Here is a 20,764-nt window from a genome sequence, read left to right on the forward strand (position 1 = left end):
AGTGTCATCTATTCACCAGCACCTTGGGGTGTAAAATACAGACTCTCATGGACATGATGGGAGTTGTAGTTCTGTAACAGCTGGCCATGATTTCCATCATTAGGCCTCGTTACCCATAGCAACCAATCAGAGCTCTGCTTTCATTTCTGAAGCGGCACTGTGACCACTGGCCATATGACCAATCACAACTTTCAGCGCGCATGCCCCGTAGTTCATTCCAATCCGGCAGCCAATCACGTCTTTCCTCTCATCACCCGGGGGCGCTGATTGGCTGTGACAGGACCTCACACTCCGCAACCGGAAAAAGGGAAGTGACGTAATGTAAGGGGCGGGGCTCACCTCGCCAACTTCCTGGTGACGGGACGCGTCGCTATGGAGACCGGAGCATTTTCTGGTTACTGTTGCCCGGGAGACAAGAGCCGCTGAGAGAAGCGATGGACGCCGAGAGCCTGAGCCTGTCCATGGAGCCGGTGACCGGCTGCGGCCTGAGCCCCGAGCAGAGCGCCGCCCTGAGGACCTCCCTGCTGCTGCTCCGGAGGGACATGCGGCTCTCCCGCGTCTTCTTCTGGGGCAAAATCCTGGGGGTCCGGGGGGATTACTACATAGCGCAGGGCACGGAGGGGGGCGAGCAGCTGCGGGCGAGGAGGACCTTCTACAGGTGAGGCCATTACTGCAATGTAAGCACTACAACTCCCAGCATGCCCAGACAGCCAGTGACGCTACAGCAGTGTTTCCCAACCAGGGTGCTTCCAGCTGTTGCAAAACTACAACTCCCAGCATGCCCGGACAGCCTTCGGCTGTCCGGGCATGCTGGGAGTTGTAGTTTTGCAACAGCTGGAGGCACCCTGGTTGGGAAACACTGCTCTACAGCTATTGCAAAACTACAACTTCCAGCATGCCCTGAAAGTAAGATGGGAATTGTAGTTTTGCAGCAGATGTAAAGTGAGGACACACATGAGCAGTCAGTCTCTGGGGTGGGGGTGGGGGGGAGGGTCACCAGATATTTGGGGGTCTCTTATCTCTTGCGTCTTGCAGCTTAAATTGTCTGGATTGGTGTCTTCTGGCCCCGCCCACTGATGACATCATTAAGGAAGCGCAGCTTATCAAGGGACGTTTTATCGGAGACCCCGCCCATGAGTATGAGCTGACGGTGCGCAGGAAGGCGGGGGAGGGGTCGGCGGCGCACGAGGAGGAGGTGACGGTAATGACGCTTCTCTGGGGGTCCTCAGTATGTTTGTGTGGGGCCTTGTTTATTGGGGGGGGGGGTCCTCAGTATATTTCAGGGGTCTTATTTATTGGGGGTTCTCTGTATATTTCACGGGTTCTTCTGTATATTGGGGGGGGGGTCCTCAGTATATTTCAGGGGTCTTGTTTATTGGGAGTACTCTGTATATTTCATGGGTTCTTCTGTATATTGGGGGGGTCATCAGTATATTTCAGGGGTCTTTTGTTTATTGGGGGTACTCTGTATATTTCAGGGGGATCCTCTGTATATTTCAGGGGTCTTTTATTTATTGGGAGGGTCCTCTGTATATTTTGGGGGGGTCTTCTGTATATTGTGTGTGTGTGGGGGGGGGTCCTCGGTATATTTGGGGGGTCTTCTGTATATTGCGGGGTCTTCTGTATATTGGGGGGTCCTCGGTATATTTGAGGGGTCCTCTGTATATTTCAGAGGTATTTTGTTTATTGGGGGTTCTCTGTATATTCAGGGGTTCTTCTGTATATTGGGGGTCCTCAGTATATTTCAGTGGTCTTTTGTTTATTGGGGGGGTCCTCAGTATATTTCTGGGGGTCTTCTGTATGTTGGGGGGGTCCTCAGTATATTTGAGGGGTCTTGTTTATTGTGGGGGTCCCCTGTATATTTCAGGGGGTCTTCTGTATATTGGGGCGTCCTCAGTATATTTGAGGGGTCTTTTGATGGGGGGTCGTCTGTATATTGGGGGGTTCTCAGTATATTTCAGGGGTCTTTTGTTTATTGGGGGGGGGGGGGGAGTCTGGACATCTGTAAAATGTTCTTCCCGTTTTACTTCTTCAGAACCACGTTAAGGAGGAGTCTCGCCTGATCGGCACCATCGCACTCATTGATCGAGAGGGCGCGGTGGCGCCTCGTGGAGCGTTCATCAAGAATCCGCTTGGACAGGTCAATGTCAATCACAGCTTCAGAGGTAACTCAGCCCCCACCCCTCTCAGCAGCGGTCACACCTGCATAATATGAGACCTGGAGCTGCATCTGCGTTCTGCAGGCGGGTGCAGTGCTTCCTGGTACCTGTAGGTGGCCCTGGTGGTTCAAGGACTATTGGAGCAGACATTAATCGGATTCTGCAGAGCATTGCCCCCTATCCTGCTTCGGTCCCTCATGGTATGGCAGTGTTCCCAAACCTGCGACTCTCCAGCTGTTGCAAAACTACAACTCCAAGCATGCCTAATTCCGTTAGTTTTGCAACGGCCATAAAGTCGCAGGTTGGGGAACATTGTTGTTTGGTGCTACTGCTGCAGGACATCTCTACGCTCAGTATCTTCAGGTTTCCTGACCTTTGACCCCCTATGATCTTGTCCCCCTCAGGTCTCACAGTCAGCGAGGCTAAAAAGCTGAGCTCCTTCTTCCACTTCACCCCAACCCTGATCCCAAAGAAGAAGTCATTGCTGGAGAAGGCCGACCAGGACCCCGCCATCGACTTCCTGGACTCCCTGGAACACGATATCCCTAAAGGTGAGTGATGAACGGTTTATAGGTGGGAGGGGGCAGCACCAACCCGTCATGTGACTGGACAGATGCCATGCAGCCATCATGAAGGTTTGGCAAATGAAACTTCAAAAGCGCTTTTTTTTCCCCTCCACTACTGATATATCAAAGCAGCACAGAGTATTTCAGGAGCAGCGCATGCTGATCCTGTAGGAGGTCACAGATCTTCCGCTCTATGACCAGTAAAGGAGTTGATGAGAAGCTTCTGCGGTGAGGATGATGTAAGGCGATGACCCCGTCTCCCGCTCTCTCACCACCATGATGTGTGACCTTGTATGTACGTGTCCCCGGCTGTGCTGAGGCTCAGGAACGTGCGGAGCGCTCTGCCAGGAGTCTGTTTTATGAGCTGCTAATCCGTGTCTGAGCTTGAGTATGGCTGCTGATCAAAGGCTGCAAATCCCAGAGCAGGATGCAAAGTGTAGGGGGAGGGGACATCGCCAGAGGAGAACCCTGATATCTGAGGTCACGTATGGTGAGCAGCGCACTGATGGCTCAGGTCAGGTATGGTGAGGAGTGTACTGATGGCTCAGGTCAGGTATGGTGAGGAGTGTACTGATGGCTCAGGTCAGGTATGGTTAGGAGTGCACTGATGGTTCGGGTAAGGTATGGTGAGGAGTGCACTGATGGTTCAGGTCAGGTATGGTGAGGAGTGAACTGATGGTTCAGGTCAGACATGGTGAGGAGTGTACTGATGGCTCAGGTCAGGTATGGTTAGGAGTGTACTGATGGCTCAGGTCAGGTATGGTTAGGAGTGTACTGATGGCTCAGGTCAGGTATGGTTAGGAGTGTACTGATGGCTCAGGTCAGACATGGTGAGGAGTGTACTGATGGTTCAGGTCAGGTATGGTGAGGAGTGTACTGATGGCTCAGGTCAGGTATGGTGAGGAGTATACTGATGGCTCAGGTCAGGTATGGTGAGGAGTGTACTGATGGCTCAGGTCAGGTATGGTGAGGAGTGTACTGATGGTTCAGGTCAGGTATGGTGAGGAGTGTACTGATGGTTCAGGTCAGGTATGGTTAGGAGTGTACTGATGGCTCAGGTCAGGTATGGTGAGGAGTGTACTGATGGTTCAGGTCAGGTATGGTGAGGAGTGTACTGATGGCTCAGGTATGGTGAGGAATGTACTGATGGTTCAGGTCAGGTATGGTGAGGAGTGTACTGATGGTTCAGGTCAGGTATGGTGAGGAGTGTACTGATGGCTGAGGTATGGTGAGGAATGTACTGATGGTTCAGGTCATGTATGGTGAGGAGTGTACTGTATGTCTTGATGAGGTTTTGGGTGACTTTGGGGGACATCGTATTCCATCACACGTAGAGATAAACAACCACAAAGTCAGTCGGTGGCTCCGGCCTCAGATTTACACAAATAAGTGATCAGTGTCCTCCCCGCGTTCTCATACACAAGACACTGATCAGCCGACCTCCCCAAGATGGTGCAGGGGAGAGGAGGATCAGGCAAGAGATAAGGAGCCTGATGGGAGATTTCTCCATCCTGAACACACGGATCCTCCACCAAGACGAGCATCCATGAGTATGGAGGGATCGGGAGGAGCTGATCATTCCACCCACTGCTGTATGTCTATGGTCGGCTCATTACTCCTCTTCTTGTTAATTGTTCACCGTGTCAGATAACTACCCGAATGGAGAAGTGTCACATGGATTTTACCTCTAAACAACACTCCAGGTTATAAAGTGCAGCACAGGCTCTTATTACAAAACAGAGGTTCTTGTGAATGCCTTGTGCTTACCTAGTCTAGCTGATGTGGCAGGCATGGGATAAGCTTCATTCTGAAATGATTTCCTAATGCTGCCTACATTTCCCATGAATCCTCTAGCCTTGCAGGGAGAGGGGGTGGAGTCTGATCACTGCACCTGGTCATTTAATCAGGCTGCTGCTGGAGATCGCCTGAGGGAACTGATTACTCATAAGTGGGTTGGGGTCAGTTCCCACTGTCCATTTTTCAAGCGTTTTTTTTAATACAAAATTCCTTAAAGGGGTACTCCACTGGAAAAAAAATATTTAAATCAACTGGTGCTAGTAAGTTAAACAGATTTGTAAATTACTTATTAAAAAAAATCTTAATCCTTCCAGTACTTATCAGCTGCTGTATGATCCACAGGAAGTTCTTTTCTTTTTGAATTTTTCTGTCTTACCAAAGTGCTTTCTGCTGACACCTCTGTCCATGTCAGGAACTGTCCAGAGTAGGAGAGGTGTCAGCAGAGAGCACTGTGGTCAGACAAGGGAAATTCAAAAAGAAAAGAACTTCCTGTGGATCATACAGCAGCTGATAAGTACTGGAAGGATTACATTTTTTTTAACAGAAGTAATTTACAAATCTGTTTAACTTTCTGGCACCAGTTGATTTAAAGAAAAAGTTTTCCAGTGGAGTACCCCTTTAATTAGAGAAATATGGACATGAGGTAAAAGTGATTTGACCTGTAATCACAAATTATGTGTTTGTTAAAGATTTAAAGGGGTACTCCGGCGCTTAGACATCTTATCCCCTTATCCAAAGGATAGGGGATAAGATGCCTGACCCCTGTGATCTTGCGCGCCGCACCCCATTAAAATCAGTCCCCGTGACACGCCCCCTCCCATAGGCTTGCATTGAGGGGGCGGGGCGTGACGTCTCAATGCTCCGGCCCCGTGACCGACGGTAATCAGACCCGGAGCGAACACGCTCCGGGGACTGATTTTAACGGGGTGCGGTGTGCAAGATCACGGGCGTCCCCAGCGCCAGAACCCCCCGTGGCAGAAGTATCTTATCCCCTATACTTTGGATACCCCTTTAAAGTCTTTACGCTTTGTTTACATGTTGCATTTTGGTTGTTTTGCTGTATTTTATCAAGGGATTCAAGGCAAAATAAAAAAATGCAGTGTGTGAACTGATCCTACAGAGAGAGAGCTGGAGGGGAGGTGTATAACTGCTATATATCCTGATCCAATAGAAATAGCAGCAGTATACAGATAGAGCTGGAGGGGAGGTGTATAACTGCTATATATCCTGATCATAGAGATAGCAGCAGTATATAGATAGAGCTGGAGGGGAGGTGTATAACTGCTATATATCCTGATCCTAGAGATAGCAGCAGTATATAGATAGAGCTGGAGGGGAGGTGTATAACTACTATATATCCTGATCCAATAGAAATAGCAGCAGTATATAGATAGAGCTGGAGGAGGTATATAGCTACTATATATCCTGATCCCATAGAGATAGCAGCAGTATATAGATAGAGCTGGAGGAGGTATATAACTACTATATATCCTGATCCAATAGAAATAGCAGCAGTATATAGATAGAGCTGGAGGAGGTGTATAACTGCTATATATCCTGATCCTAGAGATAGCAGCAGTATATAGATAGAGCTGGAGGGGAGGTGTATAACTGCTATATATCCTGATCCTAGAGATAGCAGCAGTATATAGATAGAGCTGGAGGGGAGGTGTATAACTGCTATATATCCTGATCCTAGAGATAGCAGCAGTATATAGATAGAGCTGGAGGGGAGGTGTATAACTGCTATATATCCTGATCCTAGAGATAGCAGCAGTATATAGATAGAGCTGGAGGGGAGGTGTATAACTGCTATATATCCTGATCATAGAGATAGAGCTGGAGGGGAGGTGTATAACTGCTATATATCCTGATCCTAGAGATAGCAGCAGTATATAGATAGAGCTGGAGGGGAGGTGTATAACTACTATATATCCTGATCCAATAGAAATAGCAGCAGTATATAGATAGAGCTGGAGGGGAGGTGTATAACTGCTATATATCCTGATCCTAGAGATAGCAGCAGTATATAGATAGAGCTGGAGGAGGTATATAACTACTATATATCCTGATCCAATAGAAATAGCAGCAGTATATAGATAGAGCTGGAGGAGGTGTATAACTGCTATATATCCTGATCCTAGAGATAGCAGCAGTATATAGATAGAGCTGGAGGGGAGGTGTATAACTGCTATATATCCTGATCCTAGAGATAGCAGCAGTATATAGATAGAGCTGGAGGAGGTGTATAACTACTATATATCCTGATCCAATAGAAATAGCAGCAGTATATAGATAGAGCTGGAGGGGAGGTGTATAACTGCTATATATCCTGATCCTAGAGATAGCAGCAGTATATAGATAGAGCTGGAGGAGGTGTATAACTACTATATATCCTGATCCAATAGAAATAGCAGCAGTATATAGATAGAGCTGGAGGGGAAGTGTATAACTGCTATATATCCTGATCCTAGAGATAGCAGCAGTATATAGATAGAGCTGGAGAGGTGTAGAACTACTACACTGCTCAAAAAAATAAAGGGAACACAATGTAACTCCAAGTCACTGACACTTGTGTGAGATCCCACTGTCCACTCAGGAAGAACAATGATTGACAATCAATTCACATGGAACAGACAACAGGTGGAAATTATAGGCAATTACCAAGTCACCCCCCAATAAAGGAGTGGTTCTGCAGGTGGTGACCACAGACCACTTCTCAGTTCCTATGCTTCCTGGCTGATTTGGTCACTTTCGAATGCTGGCGGTGCTTTCACTCTAGTGGTAGCATGAGACAGAGTCTACAACCCACACAAGTGATGAAAAACACAGGGGGCGGTCCTTGGTTAGGTGTGTCCACTGGTGTGTGCCCTATACCACACCCAGGTGATATACCAGCCTTAGACGTACTTGCGCTGGGTTGGCTGCGCTTGAGAAGGTAGCTGTGTTCGCTGGCTGCTGCATTCTTACCGGTATCGGATCACCCAGAATGGTGTCCGATAGAAAGGCAATGGGACTGTAGATAGGAGAAAAAAAACGGTTCGGCAAGGCGCTGCTCAGTGTGTGGTCGATAAAAGAGGACTCGAGAAGCATAGGACAATAAAAACTTTATTGATGTATTGGGGACAACGCGTTTTGGCATCCACTGATGCCTTCCTCAGGTCCACTTACAGCTCCCAGTGTTGCTGTATGCTATGCGCTGGGTAGCTGGAACGGACCGAGAGAAGCATAGAAACTTAACAGGACTCCGTTCCAGCTACCCAGCGCATAGCATACAGCAACACTGGGAGCTGTAAGTGGACCTGAGGAAGGCATCAGTGGATGCCAAAACGCGTTGTCCCCAATTCATCAATAGTTTTATTGTCCTGTACTACTTGAGTCCTCTTATCGACCGTACACTGAGCAGCGCCTCGCTGAACCGGGTTTTTTCTCCTATCTACACTCCCATAACCCACACAAGTGGCTCAGGTAGTGCAGCTCATCCAGGATGGCACATCAATGCGAGCTGTGGCAAGAAGGTTTGCTGTGTCTGTCAGCGTAGTGTCCAGAGCATGGAGGCGCTACCTGGAGACAGGCCAGTACATCAGGAGACGTGGAGGAGGCCGTAGGAGGGCAACAACCCAGCAGGACCGCTACCCTCCGCTTTGTGCAAGGAGGAGCAGGAGGAGCACTGCCAGACCGCTGCAAAATGACCTCCAGCAGGCCACAAATGTGCATGTGTCTACTGAAATGGTCAGAAACAGACTCCATGAGGGCCCGGCGTCCACAGGTGGGGGTTGTGCTTACAGCCCAACACCGTGCAGTACGTTTGGCATTTGCCAGAGAACACCAAGATTGGCAAATTCACCACTGGTGCCCTGTGCTCTTCACAGATGAAAGCAGGTTCATACTGAGCACATGTGACAGAGTCTGGAGACGCCGTGAAGAACGTTCTTATGCCTGAAACATCCTCCAGCATGACCGGTTTGGCGGTGGGTCAGTAATAGTGTGGGGTGGCATTTCTTTGGGGGCCGCACAGCCCTCCATGTGCTTGCCAGAGGTATCCTGACTGCCATTAGGTACCGAGATGAGACCCTCAGACCCCTTGTGAGACCATATGCTGGTGCGGTTGGCCCTGAGTTCCTCCTAATACAAGACAATGCTAGACCTCATGTGGCTGGAGTGTGTCAGCAGTTCCTATAAGAGGAAGGCATTGATGCTATGGACTGGCCGCCCGTTTCCCTGAATCAGATTGAGCACATCTGGGACGTCTCGCTTCATCCACCACAGACTGTCCAGGAGTTGGCGGATGCTTTAGTCCAGGTCTGGGAGGACATCCCTCAGGAGACCATCCTCCACCTCATCAGGAGCATGTCCAGGCATTGTAGGGAGGTCATACGGGCACGTGGAGGCCACACACACTACTGAGCCTCATTGGGACTTGTATTAAGGACATTACATAAAGTTGGATCGGCCTGTAGTGGGGTTTTCCACTGTGATTTTGAGGGTGACTCCATATCCAGACCTCCATGGGGTGATGATTTCCATTGATCATTTTTGGTGATTTTGTTGTCAGCGCATTCAACTATGTAAAGAGGAAAGGATTTCATACGATTAGTTCATTCAGATCCAGGACGTGTTATCTTAGGGTTCACTATTTTTTTTGACCAGTGTATATATCCTGATCCCATAGAGATAGGGACCAGCACTGGACTCAATCTCTTTACATGGGAAATGGTTAACATGGAGTGACGTCTCTTCTTCCGTTCGTGAGAGTGGCGGCTGCTGCTTTTGTTTTCCCCACCCTCAGTCTTGGCACGCGGCGGCGGTAACACAGGCGGTGTTATAACCAAACGCATCCTCTGCTCCTCATTACTGGCTTATAACAAAGCAGAGATTAGTCGCGGTCACTCAGCCCCTCAGACGACCGCGCCCGTCTGTACCAGGATCCACATCTGAAGCCGGCTGCCTTTACCGCGCCCTCCCCTGCCCGGGGCTCGATCCTTCCCGGAGACCGAACCCACCCCATTGCCACAAAGTGAAGAAAATATGGTTCTCATTGCTGAGAAGACAAAAGCATCACTGGAAGTTTCCATGGTGGAGACGAGATCGCGCTGCAGCCGCCACGTGAGATCCGAATATGAGAAACGCTACTCCACAAAAACCGCCAGCGTTGGCCAACCAGGGTGCCTTCAGCTTCTACAAAACTACAACTCCCAGCATGCTAAGCAGCAGGTATCAAGGTCAGAGCAGTGTTTCCTAACCAAGGTGCCTCCAGCTGTAGCAAAGTTACAACTCCCTGCATGCCAGCTAGAAACTCTGCGGCTGTCAGGGCACGCTGGGAGTTGTAGTGCTGCAATAGCTGGAGGCACCATGGCTGGAAAACTGTCCTAGAATGTGCATGACTTCCTGCAGGACAGAGGATTTTAAGGAAATGGATATCTGTCCGGGCATGCTGGGAGATGTAGTGCTGCAACAGTGAAAGATCCACAGATTATAACAGTGTTTCCCAACAAGGGTTCTTACAGCTGTTGCAAAACTACAACTCCCAGCATGCACGGACAGCAAGAGGCTGTCCGGGCATGCTGGGAGTTGTAGTTTAACAAGCACTGAGGGCCCCCTGGTTAGGAAACACTGTTGTAGAACTATATAAGGTGTCTTCACCTTCTCTCTCCCGGTGGCCATACTGGTGGTGAATCCCATGGCCCCAGCACTAACCTCTCCTCTGGCTGTGGTCATACTGGTGGTGAATCCCGTGGCCCCAGCACTAATCTCTCCTCTGGCGGTGGTCATACTGGTGGTGAATCCCGTGGCCCCAGCACTAATCTCTCTCCCGGCAGCCATACTGGTGGTCTATCCCATGGCCCCAGCACTAATCTCGCTCCCGTCGGCCATACTGGTGGTCTATCCCATGGCCCCAGCACTAATCTAGCTCCCGTCGGCCATACTGGTGGTCTATCTCATGGCCCCAGCACTAACCTCTCTCCTCCCCCGCAGGTTGCTGGAGTTTGCAGTGGGAGCGCGGTAGCGGCGTGGTGGTCCTGCGCAGTCTCCTGTGGCTGGGAATGACGTTCTACCACATCCCTCTGACCCCGCAGCACGGATATGTCTACATCGGCAACGGAGAGCGCAACATCGACCTGCCCTTCATGATCTAAAGGAGCCCCCACCACCCCACCGGGATCACAACTGTCATGGCGGACTCAAGCCTTTCCCAGTGGTCAATGGGACTGATACAGGACGCACATTCCTGTAATATACAAAACCGTAACAAATCCCCCAATAAACCTGCGTCATTCTTACCCCTCAGTGTGGATCTGTAAACACTGACACACTGTAACGAAAACACATTTATTCATGTATGACATGGTCACATGTGCAGGACACAAGATCCGGTCACTGTTTCAGGAGCAACGGTCTGCGACTGTACTGCACGTTATCCTTCAGGAGGGGGTCACCGACCAGCATCTTCTTCTTACACCACTTCAGGCCTTTCCTCAGGATGGGTTTAGCGGAGGACGGAGACCAGTAAGTGAGGTACCTGAGAATGTTAGGACATCATCACACAGAGGCTGATAACAGAGACAATAGACTGAAATCATCACCATCACACAGAGGCTGATAACAGAGACAATAGACTGAAATCATCTCCATCACACAGAGGCTGATAACAGAGGACAATAGACTGAAATCATCTCCATCACACAGAGGCTGATAACAGAGGACAATAGACTGAAATCATCTCATCACACAGAGGCTGATAACAGACAATAGACAAATCATCTCCATCACACAGAGGCTGATAACAGAGACAATAGACTGAAATCATCACCATCACACAGAGGCTGATAACAGAGGACAATAGACTGAAATCATCTCATCACACAGAGGCTGATAACAGACAATCACACAGAGGCTGATAACAGAGACAATAGACTGAAATCATCTCCATCACACAGAGGCTGATAACAGAGACAATAGACTGAAATCATCACCATCACACAGAGGCTGATAACAGACAATCACACAGAGGCTGATAACAGAGACAATAGACTGAAATCATCTCATCACACAGAGGCTGATAACAGAGGACAATAGACTGAAATCATCTCATCACACAGAGGCTGATAACAGACAATCACACAGAGGCTGATAACAGAGACAATAGACTGAAATCATCTCATCACACAGAGGCTGATAACAGAGGACAATAGACTGAAATCATCTCATCACACAGAGGCTGATAACAGACAATCACACAGAGGCTGATAACAGAGACAATAGACTGAAATCATCTCATCACACAGGGTTCTCCTTTAACTCTTTCCGCTGTATATGTGTAGGGGAAATATGGGCCGGGACTCACCAGGACAGGAGATAACTCTGATCTCTGCCGTCTGATAGGATTCACCAAGATAAGAAATACTGAAAACAGCGCTACCTCTGGTTGTGTGAGGTATTACAAAACAATAGAAGCAAGCTGTAATACCAGACAAAATCTGAGGGAAGGGGTGGCGCTGTTTCCTGGAGAAAGCAGATGTGCTTAATCCTGGAGAACCCCTTTAACCCTTAGTGATCACAGTATCCCTGCAGTTGGGTTGTATCTGCGGATTGATGCCCCTGATCTTTGGTCTGTAGGGCGGAGGGGGTCCCTAAGAGCCAAAAGGCCAGACAAAGTGGGGGTTGTAGTTTTGTCCGTACATGTTGGGGACACTAGAACAATAGCTCCCCCCCCCCCCGGGACTAGAACAATGCCCCCCCCCCCCTCGGACTAGAACAATGGCCCCCCTCCCCGAACTAGAATAGGACCCCTCCCCGAACTAGAACAATAGCCCCCCCCCCCCCCCCCCCCCCCGACTAGAAACTAGAACAATAGAACCCCTCCCCGGACTAGAACAATAGGCCCCAGATCGTCCGGGGGTCTCACCTGTTCAGATGGAATTTCTCTTTGGGTTTCTGACCTTCTTGTAGTTTTGGCCGATGGTCGGGAAACAGTCCTAGAGGTGAAAGAGATGAGAACGATCAGGATGGAAATGTTCTGGGGGCGGCTCATGCAGTCGCCTCCTCTTCCTTTTGGCCTCAGGGACCCCCCAGAGATGCTCTAATCCTGGGGTCCTGGTCCCTACAGGTCACATGGGTGGGGGATAATCACACAATCCTATTCCAAGGATAAGATGTCTATGGCTGGAATACCCCTTCAATATACTTTGGTTTTTAATTCTTTGCCTGTTTGTAAGATCACTGCTTGCGTCAATGAATACGAACACTATTTACAGCCATAGACTGATGCCCCATCCTGCCCTGGACAAGCTGAAGGGCTCGTTACAATGTATCGGTGCAGATAATCCCCTTTCTGATCCCAGAATTCTGACTAAGATTTGTTCTCAAACCCCGTACGTCCTCATTCACTGACAACAAGCAAGTTCCGAAAATAGTAAAGTAGTAATAAACACAGACGAAAACCTACAGTAACCAATCACAGCCCAGCTCCACCTGAATGAGCTCGGTATAATGAAAGCCGAGCTGTGATTGGACACATCAGACTGGGGGAATACAGGGTCCGAAATCCCCAAAGGAGTCATCACCTTATAGGACCCTGCCCATCCCCCTCTATGACAGGACAGTAGGTCCCAGGGACTGGATTTTAGGGATCACACAGGAGGGAATCCAAAGAAAAGGATCAACCAGTCCTGCGACCTTAGAGAGCGACCCCCTCACCTGCGCGGTGCGCCATCTTCACACAGGCCTCCACCTTCTTATGTTCCTCTGTACACAGACCCGTCACCTTCCGCGGCAACATCCCACCGTCCGAGCGGATGAACTGACTGAGAACGAGAACGTCCTGCGGAGCAGACATCATCAATGTACAATACTCCGGAGCTGTACTCACTATTCTGCTGGTGAGATCACTGTGTACATACATTACATTACTTATCCTGTACTGATCCTGAGTTATATCCTGTATTATACTCCAGAGCTGTACTCACTATTCTGCTGGTGAGGTCACTGTGTACATACATTACATTACTTATCCTGTACTGATCCTGAGTTATATCCTGTATTATACTCCAGAGCTGTACTCACTATTCTGCTGGTGAGGTCACTGTGTACATACATTACATTACTTATCCTGTACTGATCCTGAGTTATATCCTGTATTATACCCCAGAGCTGTACTCACTATTCTGCTGGTGAGGTCACTGTGTACATACATTACTTATCCTGTACTGATCCTGAGTTATATCCTGTATTATACTCCAGAGCTGTACTCACTATTCTGCTGGTGAGGTCACTGTGTACATACATTACATTACTTATCCTGTACTGATCCTGAGTTATATCCTGTATTATACCCCAGAGCTGTACTCACTATTCTGCTGGTGAGGTCACTGTGTACATACATTACTTATCCTGTACTGATCCTGAGTTATATCCTGTATTATACCCCAGAGCTGTACTCACTATTCTGCTGGTGAGGTCACTGTGTATATACATTACATTACTTATCCTGTACTGATCCTGAGTTATATCCTGTATTATACCCCAGAGCTGTACTCACTATTCTGCTGGTGAGGTCACTGTGTATATACATTACATTACTTATCCTGTACTGATCCTGAGTTATATCCTGTATTATACTCCAGAGCTGTACTCACTACTCTGCTGGTGAGGTCACTGTGTATATACATTACATTACTAATCCTGTACTGATCCTGAGTTATATCCTGTATTATACTCCAGAGCTGTACTCACTATTCTGCTGGTGAGGTCACTGTGTACATACATTACATTACTTATCCTGTACTGATCCTGAGTTATATCCTGTATTATACTCCAGAGCTGTACTCACTATTCTGCTGGTGAGGTCACTGTGTACATACATTACATTACTTATCCTGTACTGATCCTGAGTTATATCCTGTATTATACTCCAGAGCTGTACTCACTATTCTGCTGGTGAGGTCACTGTGTACATACATTACATTACTTATCCTGTACTGATCCTGAGTTATATATCAGACAGGAGGCGAATATCTTGCATTAAACCTTTCTTTTTAATGCCCATAGCAGAAAATTACAAATAATTTATTTCATTAACATTAGAAAAAATTTCATTAAAACTACAACTCCCAGCAGCCCCTGGACTCCCTTCCCCTGGGTCGGAGACCCTATATAAGGGGCTGGCTGGACCTCCTCTTCCTCTTTCTTTCTGCTCATGGCAGATAAGTATTGTCCTCTATATTTCTTATTTATGTTTTTACATATTGTGTGAATTTTATTCTTAGGTGCCAGTTTTTACAACTGTTCACCCGTCTCTTTGAGAGAACTTCTTGTTCTTTCATATCATTCCATTTTTCTTATTATTTTCTTACTAATTTCTTCATTTCTTACTGTTTACATCTATCTTCCGCTTATCCTTATTGACCGGGTTTGGAATTCCTCCCTTTCCCCTAACCCTGGTCCTATACCGCTGTATTTATACTCACTGTTTAGTTCTTGCAGGCGCCATTTTATTTTACCACAGAAGCGCCTTCTTCTGTCTTGTTCCCGCGCGCGCCGCGCTTCGCGGGCTTGCTGACGTCAGAGGGGCGCGGGCTAGTGACTCGCTCCCTGCGACACGCCTCTGAGACCCGGCGCACCCTATCACAGCGCTCTCGGCTGTAGTCTCGCGATACTACGGCTGAGGGTTCTGCTTTCTGTTCCCTCCTCCTCTCACCATCGTCAGTGTTGCAGAGAGCGGTGAGAGGAGCAACAGCTTGGTCTTAGTGCGGTCTCTATAAGCGGGTATTCTGTTTGTCATCCGGTTTTACCCTATAATCGAGGTGTGAGTTAACCTGTGCTTTCAGCCCCTTATAACAGTGGTCATTTTCTGGACCTTATCAATAGACTAACTTTCTTGTCTTATCAGATTGTATTATGGCTAATGATAATAACGCCATTCCATTGTCTGGCCTCACTGGTCTGACTAGTGAGGTTGTGGAACTGGGTGCCTCCCACCTCATGGCCACAGTCCAGATCCAGGACATGATCAACAAGTCCATACAAGCGGCTTTAGCTGCTAATGCACGCACTGATATACTCTTACCATCCACTTCTGCAGACGCCCCCGCTAGGGGTAAGGTGTCTCACAAACGTAAGCACTTGAATGTGCAATCCGACTCCCCGGCAGGGGGAAGTTTATAACGTGCCCCAGGCAGGACCTGACCCGGTCTGCCGCACCCCGCACCTCCCTGACCTCTCTCGACCCTTGGGCCCCAAGGAGAACAAAAAAGGGCAGAAATCCGCCAGGCGGGCTAAGCCGGACTCTTTTGAGACATCTGACGACGAGTCTTCCGGCGAGTCTGACAATGCTGAGGCCACAGACTCCGATCTTGATGGTGATGAGGGGTTCACGGCAGACCATCATGATGCCAGCACTGAGGTGCCAAATGAAGCCATCTTAGACTCTCAGGGCCAACCATTGTTCAACCCTGACGAGATTACGCACCCACGCTCAGGTGATTGGGCACCATTACCTCATGTAGCGCAATACATTGAGTATTGGACTAGACAGTCTTTGGACCGAGTGAATCGCAATAAATTGCGAGCTGAATGTCCCAGGCCATATATAGCCAGGAAAGTTGCGGTCACCCCAGAAATAGACCCGGTGCTCCTCAAATATTTAACGCGGTCTGGTAAATATTCTAAGAAAGGAATTGAGAGGTCATTTAAGGTGTTCCAAGACCGCATCTTAGATGTTCTGGGTCCGCTCACAAAGATCTTAAATCTGTCTGAGCAGGCGGCCTCGTCAGCCCAACCGGTTGACCTATCGCAACTCAGGGGATGAGCCCAACGTGCTGTTTGTATGCTGGGCAACGCGAACAGAACGCGTTCAGTGGAGCGCCGTCGCTCAATCCTAATGAAGCTGGAACCCCAGCTGAGCCATTTAGCGGAGAATGAACCAGGCCCCTCCGCTGAAGGTCTCCTTTTTGGGGAAGTCCTTATTAAAAACATCAATAAATTTGTGAGCCTTTTCTCCAGCCTGGATAAGGCGCAAACCTCATTGAAAAAGACCGGCCAACCAACCAAGGTTTTTGGCAAGGCCGGTAGAGGCAGAGGGCGATCTTCCGGCCGCACTAACCAATATAGGCCCTACACAAAACCGCCAAACCAGCAGTTCACTCCTGCTCAGCAACAATATGCCCTACCCGTGGCCCAACCGGAACCTTTTTTCCCCTCCTCGAGGACGACCCTGGAGGGGACGCGGAGGTCGCGGATTCCCTAGATCTCGGCCACCGACCGGTGAGTACATTCCCACTCGATTCCATACACATTAGTGGGGGGCAGGCTGACGTATTTTTCCCACGTCTGGTCCACGATTACGGCAGACGTGTGGATCCTCAATATGGTAACCGGATACCGGATAGAGTTCCAATCTCTTCCCGAACTGAATGTTGTACCTCAACCCATTCGGTTCTCTACTCAAAACATGGAGCTCATAGACAACGAGCTCCAAGAGCTTTTGTCCAAAGGAGCGATGCTGGAGGTAGACCCCTTATCACCCGGGTTTGTCAGCAACATCTTCTTAGTGAAGAAGAAAGATGGCGGCTATCGCCCAGTGATCAACCTGAGGGACCTCAACCAACACGTGGTTTACCGCCATTTCAAAATGGAGGGAATCCATCTATTATGCGATCTTCTCTGGCCAGGGGACTGGCTAGTGAAAATCGACCTGAAGGACGCGTATCTGACCGTTCCCATACACCACACCTCCCAACCTTTCCTAAGGTTTCTGTGGAGGGACCGAATGTGGCAGTTCACCTGCCTTCCGTTCGGATTGTCCTCAGCCCCTTGGTGTTTCACCAAACTGCTCAAACCAGTGATGGCCGTTCTTCGGAGCAGAGGCGTACGCCTTATCATCTATCTGGACGACCTACTCATTATGGCACGTTCCAGAACGCAGGCCTGGCTACACAGCCAGTGGGCAATTTTGTTGATAGAGGAACTTGGTTTCCTCATCAATCGCAAAAAATCGGTGCTGATACCCTCGCAAGAGATGGAATTCCTGGGTTTCCTAGTGGATACCAAGAGAGCCATCCTGCTGTTACCAAAATCCAAGTTGGCCCTGATCCGCAAAGAAATCAGGGCAACGTTACGCAAGGGTCAGGTATCCTTGCGTAGGATTGCTCGCATAGTCGGCCTGTTGTCGGCCTCTATTCAGGCAATTTTTCCGGCTCCACTCCACTATCGAGCCCTGCAAAGACTCAAGACCCTCCATCTACGCCGGGGTCTCAGATATGCGGACGAGGTTCCCCTCTGTCCGGAGTCGGTAGAGGAGCTGTTGTGGTGGCTTCGTCACGCCGTCGAATGGAACGGCAGAACAATTTTCAACTCCTGCCCGGACGTTATTATAGAATCCGATGCGAGTCGCCAAGGTTGGGGTGCTCGTTGCGGGCAAGACACTACCGGAGGGAGATGGTCCGTAGAGAAATCTCTCCTCCATATCAATGCTTTAGAACTCCTGGTGGCATTCTTTGCTATCAGGAGTTTTCTCCCTCACACTTCCAACAAGTGTGTGCTTTTGCGTATGGACAACGTGGCAGCGGTTCAGTATGTCAACCGCCTTGGGGGCATGAGGTCCAAAGTGCTGGCGGACATCGCGTCCGAATTTTGGCTGTCCCGGAATATCATTCCAGTGGCGGAATATCTCCCCGGGATATCCAATACTGTGGCGGATTGGAATTCGCGCTACCTGACGGATTCCAGTGACTGGTCGCTGGACCGTCCGATCTTTCTGGCATTACGAGACCTTTGGAGTCCATTACATACGGACCTTTTTGCCTCTCGTCTCAACCGGCAATTACCCCGCTTTTACAGCTGGAGGCCGGACCCGGAAGCGTCAGCAGTAGACGCATTCCGTCAGATATGGTCACGGGGGACGCATTATGCGTTTCCTCCGTTCAATATGATTACCAGAGCCCTTCTCCAAGTAGCGAGTCAGAGGGCGACGGTGGTGCTGATCACCCCTTGGTGGCCAACGCAACCGTGGTTTCCCCTACAGCTGGGGATGGCGATCGATTATCCACGATTGATTCCCCACTCACCTCAACTTCTCTCGAACCCGATCAAGGGTTTTCATCCTCTAATATTGGACGGCAATCTTCCACTCCTAGCGTGGTTGGTTTCGGGGTCTCGGACGCCGGTAATGATCTTTCACAATCGGCTAGAGACCTTCTCGCCTTGGCCCCAGGGACTAGATCGGCATATCGATCTGCCTGGGCCCTGTGGGTTCGTTGGTGTGATCAACGGCAAATTGATGCTGTTCAAGCAGCTGTTTCAGTCGTAGTGAACTATTTAGCGGACTCCTTTGAGTCTGGAAAGTCTTATAGTTCGCTGAACGTCTATCGGTCTGCCATATTGGCATATCATTGCCCGGTAGACACGTTACCTGTAGAAAAGCATCCTCTGGTATGTAGGCTTTTACGGGGAGTAAAATTTAAACGTCCTCCTCGTCCTAGATACCAGTCGACTTGGGATGTCTCCCGTGTGCTAGAACTTTTTTCCGCTTGGGAGGACAATGATGTCCTTTCCTTGAAGCACTTATCTATTAAACTTACGACCCTTTTATGCTTGGTATCCATAAAAAGGTATCGGATGTAAAAGCGTTGGATGTATCCAGGCGACAATTTTCGCCTGAAGGGGTACGGTTCTCTGTGGTCCGCAGAACTAAGACGAGACTTCAAACAGTCTTCTATCCCTTTTTTACCGACCACCCGCGCCTTTGTGTGGTGCGATGTCTGCAACGGTATGAGGAGCGGACTGCAAAATTGCGGTCTGTTGGTCATAATCAATTATTAGTTTCCTATGTCAAGCCTCATCTTCCGGTAACCTCGGCTACCATAGCCAGGTAGGTGAGGGCAGCCATGGATTTGGCTGGAATTGACATCTCTCTTTTTGGTGCCCACTCTTCTAGAGGGGCGATGGCCACTAAGGTGGTCACGTCAGGGGGTTCGCTCTCGGACCTTTTATTAGCTGCTGATTGGTCGTCTGAGACGACCTTTAGGCAGTTCTATTTTCGGCCGCAGGAACACGTTTCTGTGTCTGTCCTCTGAACGTGTATGTTCGCATATTTCCTGATTAAACTTGTTTAGCTTTAAACTTGCAAGATATGAGCCTCCTGTCTGATATATAAAATCGGGATTTTCCTAGCTACCGTGACGGAAAATCTAAGTTATATGAAGACAGGAGGCGAGTATCTTCCCTCCCTTCCCAACCCTGTTACGGTGTGTTTTCTCGTTTCAGGATATTGAAGAGCGGATCCTGCATCTACGCAGCAGAGTATGAGAAGTCCCTGAGTGACAGCTGTTCTGTTTTGTTCCAGTTGAAACACAGTTGCTGGGGGCCCAGTTGGCCCTGACGTCTAGTTCCGGAGGTGGAATTCGTTTGCCGTCGGAGTGTATCCGGGGTATCCAAATGCCGTGCGCTGTTCCGAAGTTCGCACGAAAGAAAGAGGAAGAGGAGGTCCAGCCAGCCCCTTATATAGGGTCTCCGACCCAGGGGAGGGGAGTCCAAGGGCTGCTGGGAGTTGTAGTTTTAATGAAATTTTTTCTAATGTTAATGAAATAAATTCTTTGTAATTTTCTGCTATGGGCATTAAAAAGAAAGGTTTAATGCAAGATACTCGCCTCCTGTCTTCACATAACTTAGATTTTCCGTCACGGTAGTTAGGAAAATCCCGATTTATATCCTGTATTATATTCCAGAGCTGCACTCACTATTCTGCTGGTGAGGTCACTGTGTACATACATTACATTACTTATCCTGTACTGATCCTGAGTTATATCCTGTATTTTACTCCAGAGCTGCACTCACTATTCTGCTGGTGGGGTCACTGTGTACATACATTACATTACTTATCCTGTACTGATCCTGAGTTATATCCTGTATTATACTCCAGAGCTGTACTCACTATTCTGCTGGTGAGGTCACTGTGTACATACATTACATTACTTATCCTGTACTGATCCTGAGTTATATCCTGTATTATACTCCAGAGCTGTACTCACTATTCTGCTGGTGAGGTCACTGGGTACATACATTACTTATCCTGTACTGATCCTGAGTTATATCCTGTATTATACTCCAGAGCTGTACTCACTATTCTGCTGGTGAGGTCACTGTGTACATATATTACATTACTTATCCTGTACTGATCCTGAGTTATATCCTGTATTATACTCCAGAGCTGTACTCACTATTCTGCCGGTGAGATCACTGTGTACA

At 48.7% G+C, this 20,764-nt stretch overlaps 2 protein-coding genes across 3 annotated transcripts; one reads left to right on the forward strand and one right to left on the reverse strand.

Annotated features, from left to right (window-relative positions):
- Positions 1-296: 296 nt before the first annotated feature.
- RSPH9 (radial spoke head component 9) lies at positions 297-10,804 on the forward strand. 2 transcript variants are annotated; one of them, XM_056568682.1, is made up of 5 exons: positions 297-658; positions 1,036-1,195; positions 2,036-2,165; positions 2,564-2,710; positions 10,499-10,804. In XM_056568682.1, exons 1-5 carry the CDS (start codon positions 435-437, stop codon positions 10,657-10,659), a joined length of 822 nt encoding a protein of 273 aa, XP_056424657.1. In that variant the 5' UTR covers positions 297-434; the 3' UTR covers positions 10,660-10,804. The 2 variants fall into 2 exon arrangements, with proteins under 2 accessions (XP_056424657.1, XP_056424656.1); XM_056568681.1 differs by having other exon boundaries at positions 303-658; positions 1,036-1,201.
- Positions 10,805-10,838: 34 nt separating this feature from the next.
- Positions 10,839-13,395, reverse strand: MRPS18A (mitochondrial ribosomal protein S18A). Its single transcript, XM_056568683.1, has 3 exons — positions 13,220-13,395; positions 12,429-12,498; positions 10,839-11,042 (listed from the first exon to the last, which is right to left on the reverse strand). Exons 1-3 carry the CDS (start codon positions 13,359-13,361, stop codon positions 10,898-10,900), a joined length of 357 nt encoding a protein of 118 aa, XP_056424658.1. The 5' UTR covers positions 13,362-13,395; the 3' UTR covers positions 10,839-10,897.
- Between the last annotated feature and the right edge of the window lie 7,369 nt (positions 13,396-20,764).

This window comes from Hyla sarda, chromosome 3 (assembly GCF_029499605.1).
Source record: "Hyla sarda isolate aHylSar1 chromosome 3, aHylSar1.hap1, whole genome shotgun sequence".
NCBI classification, from domain to species: domain Eukaryota; kingdom Metazoa; phylum Chordata; class Amphibia; order Anura; family Hylidae; genus Hyla; species Hyla sarda.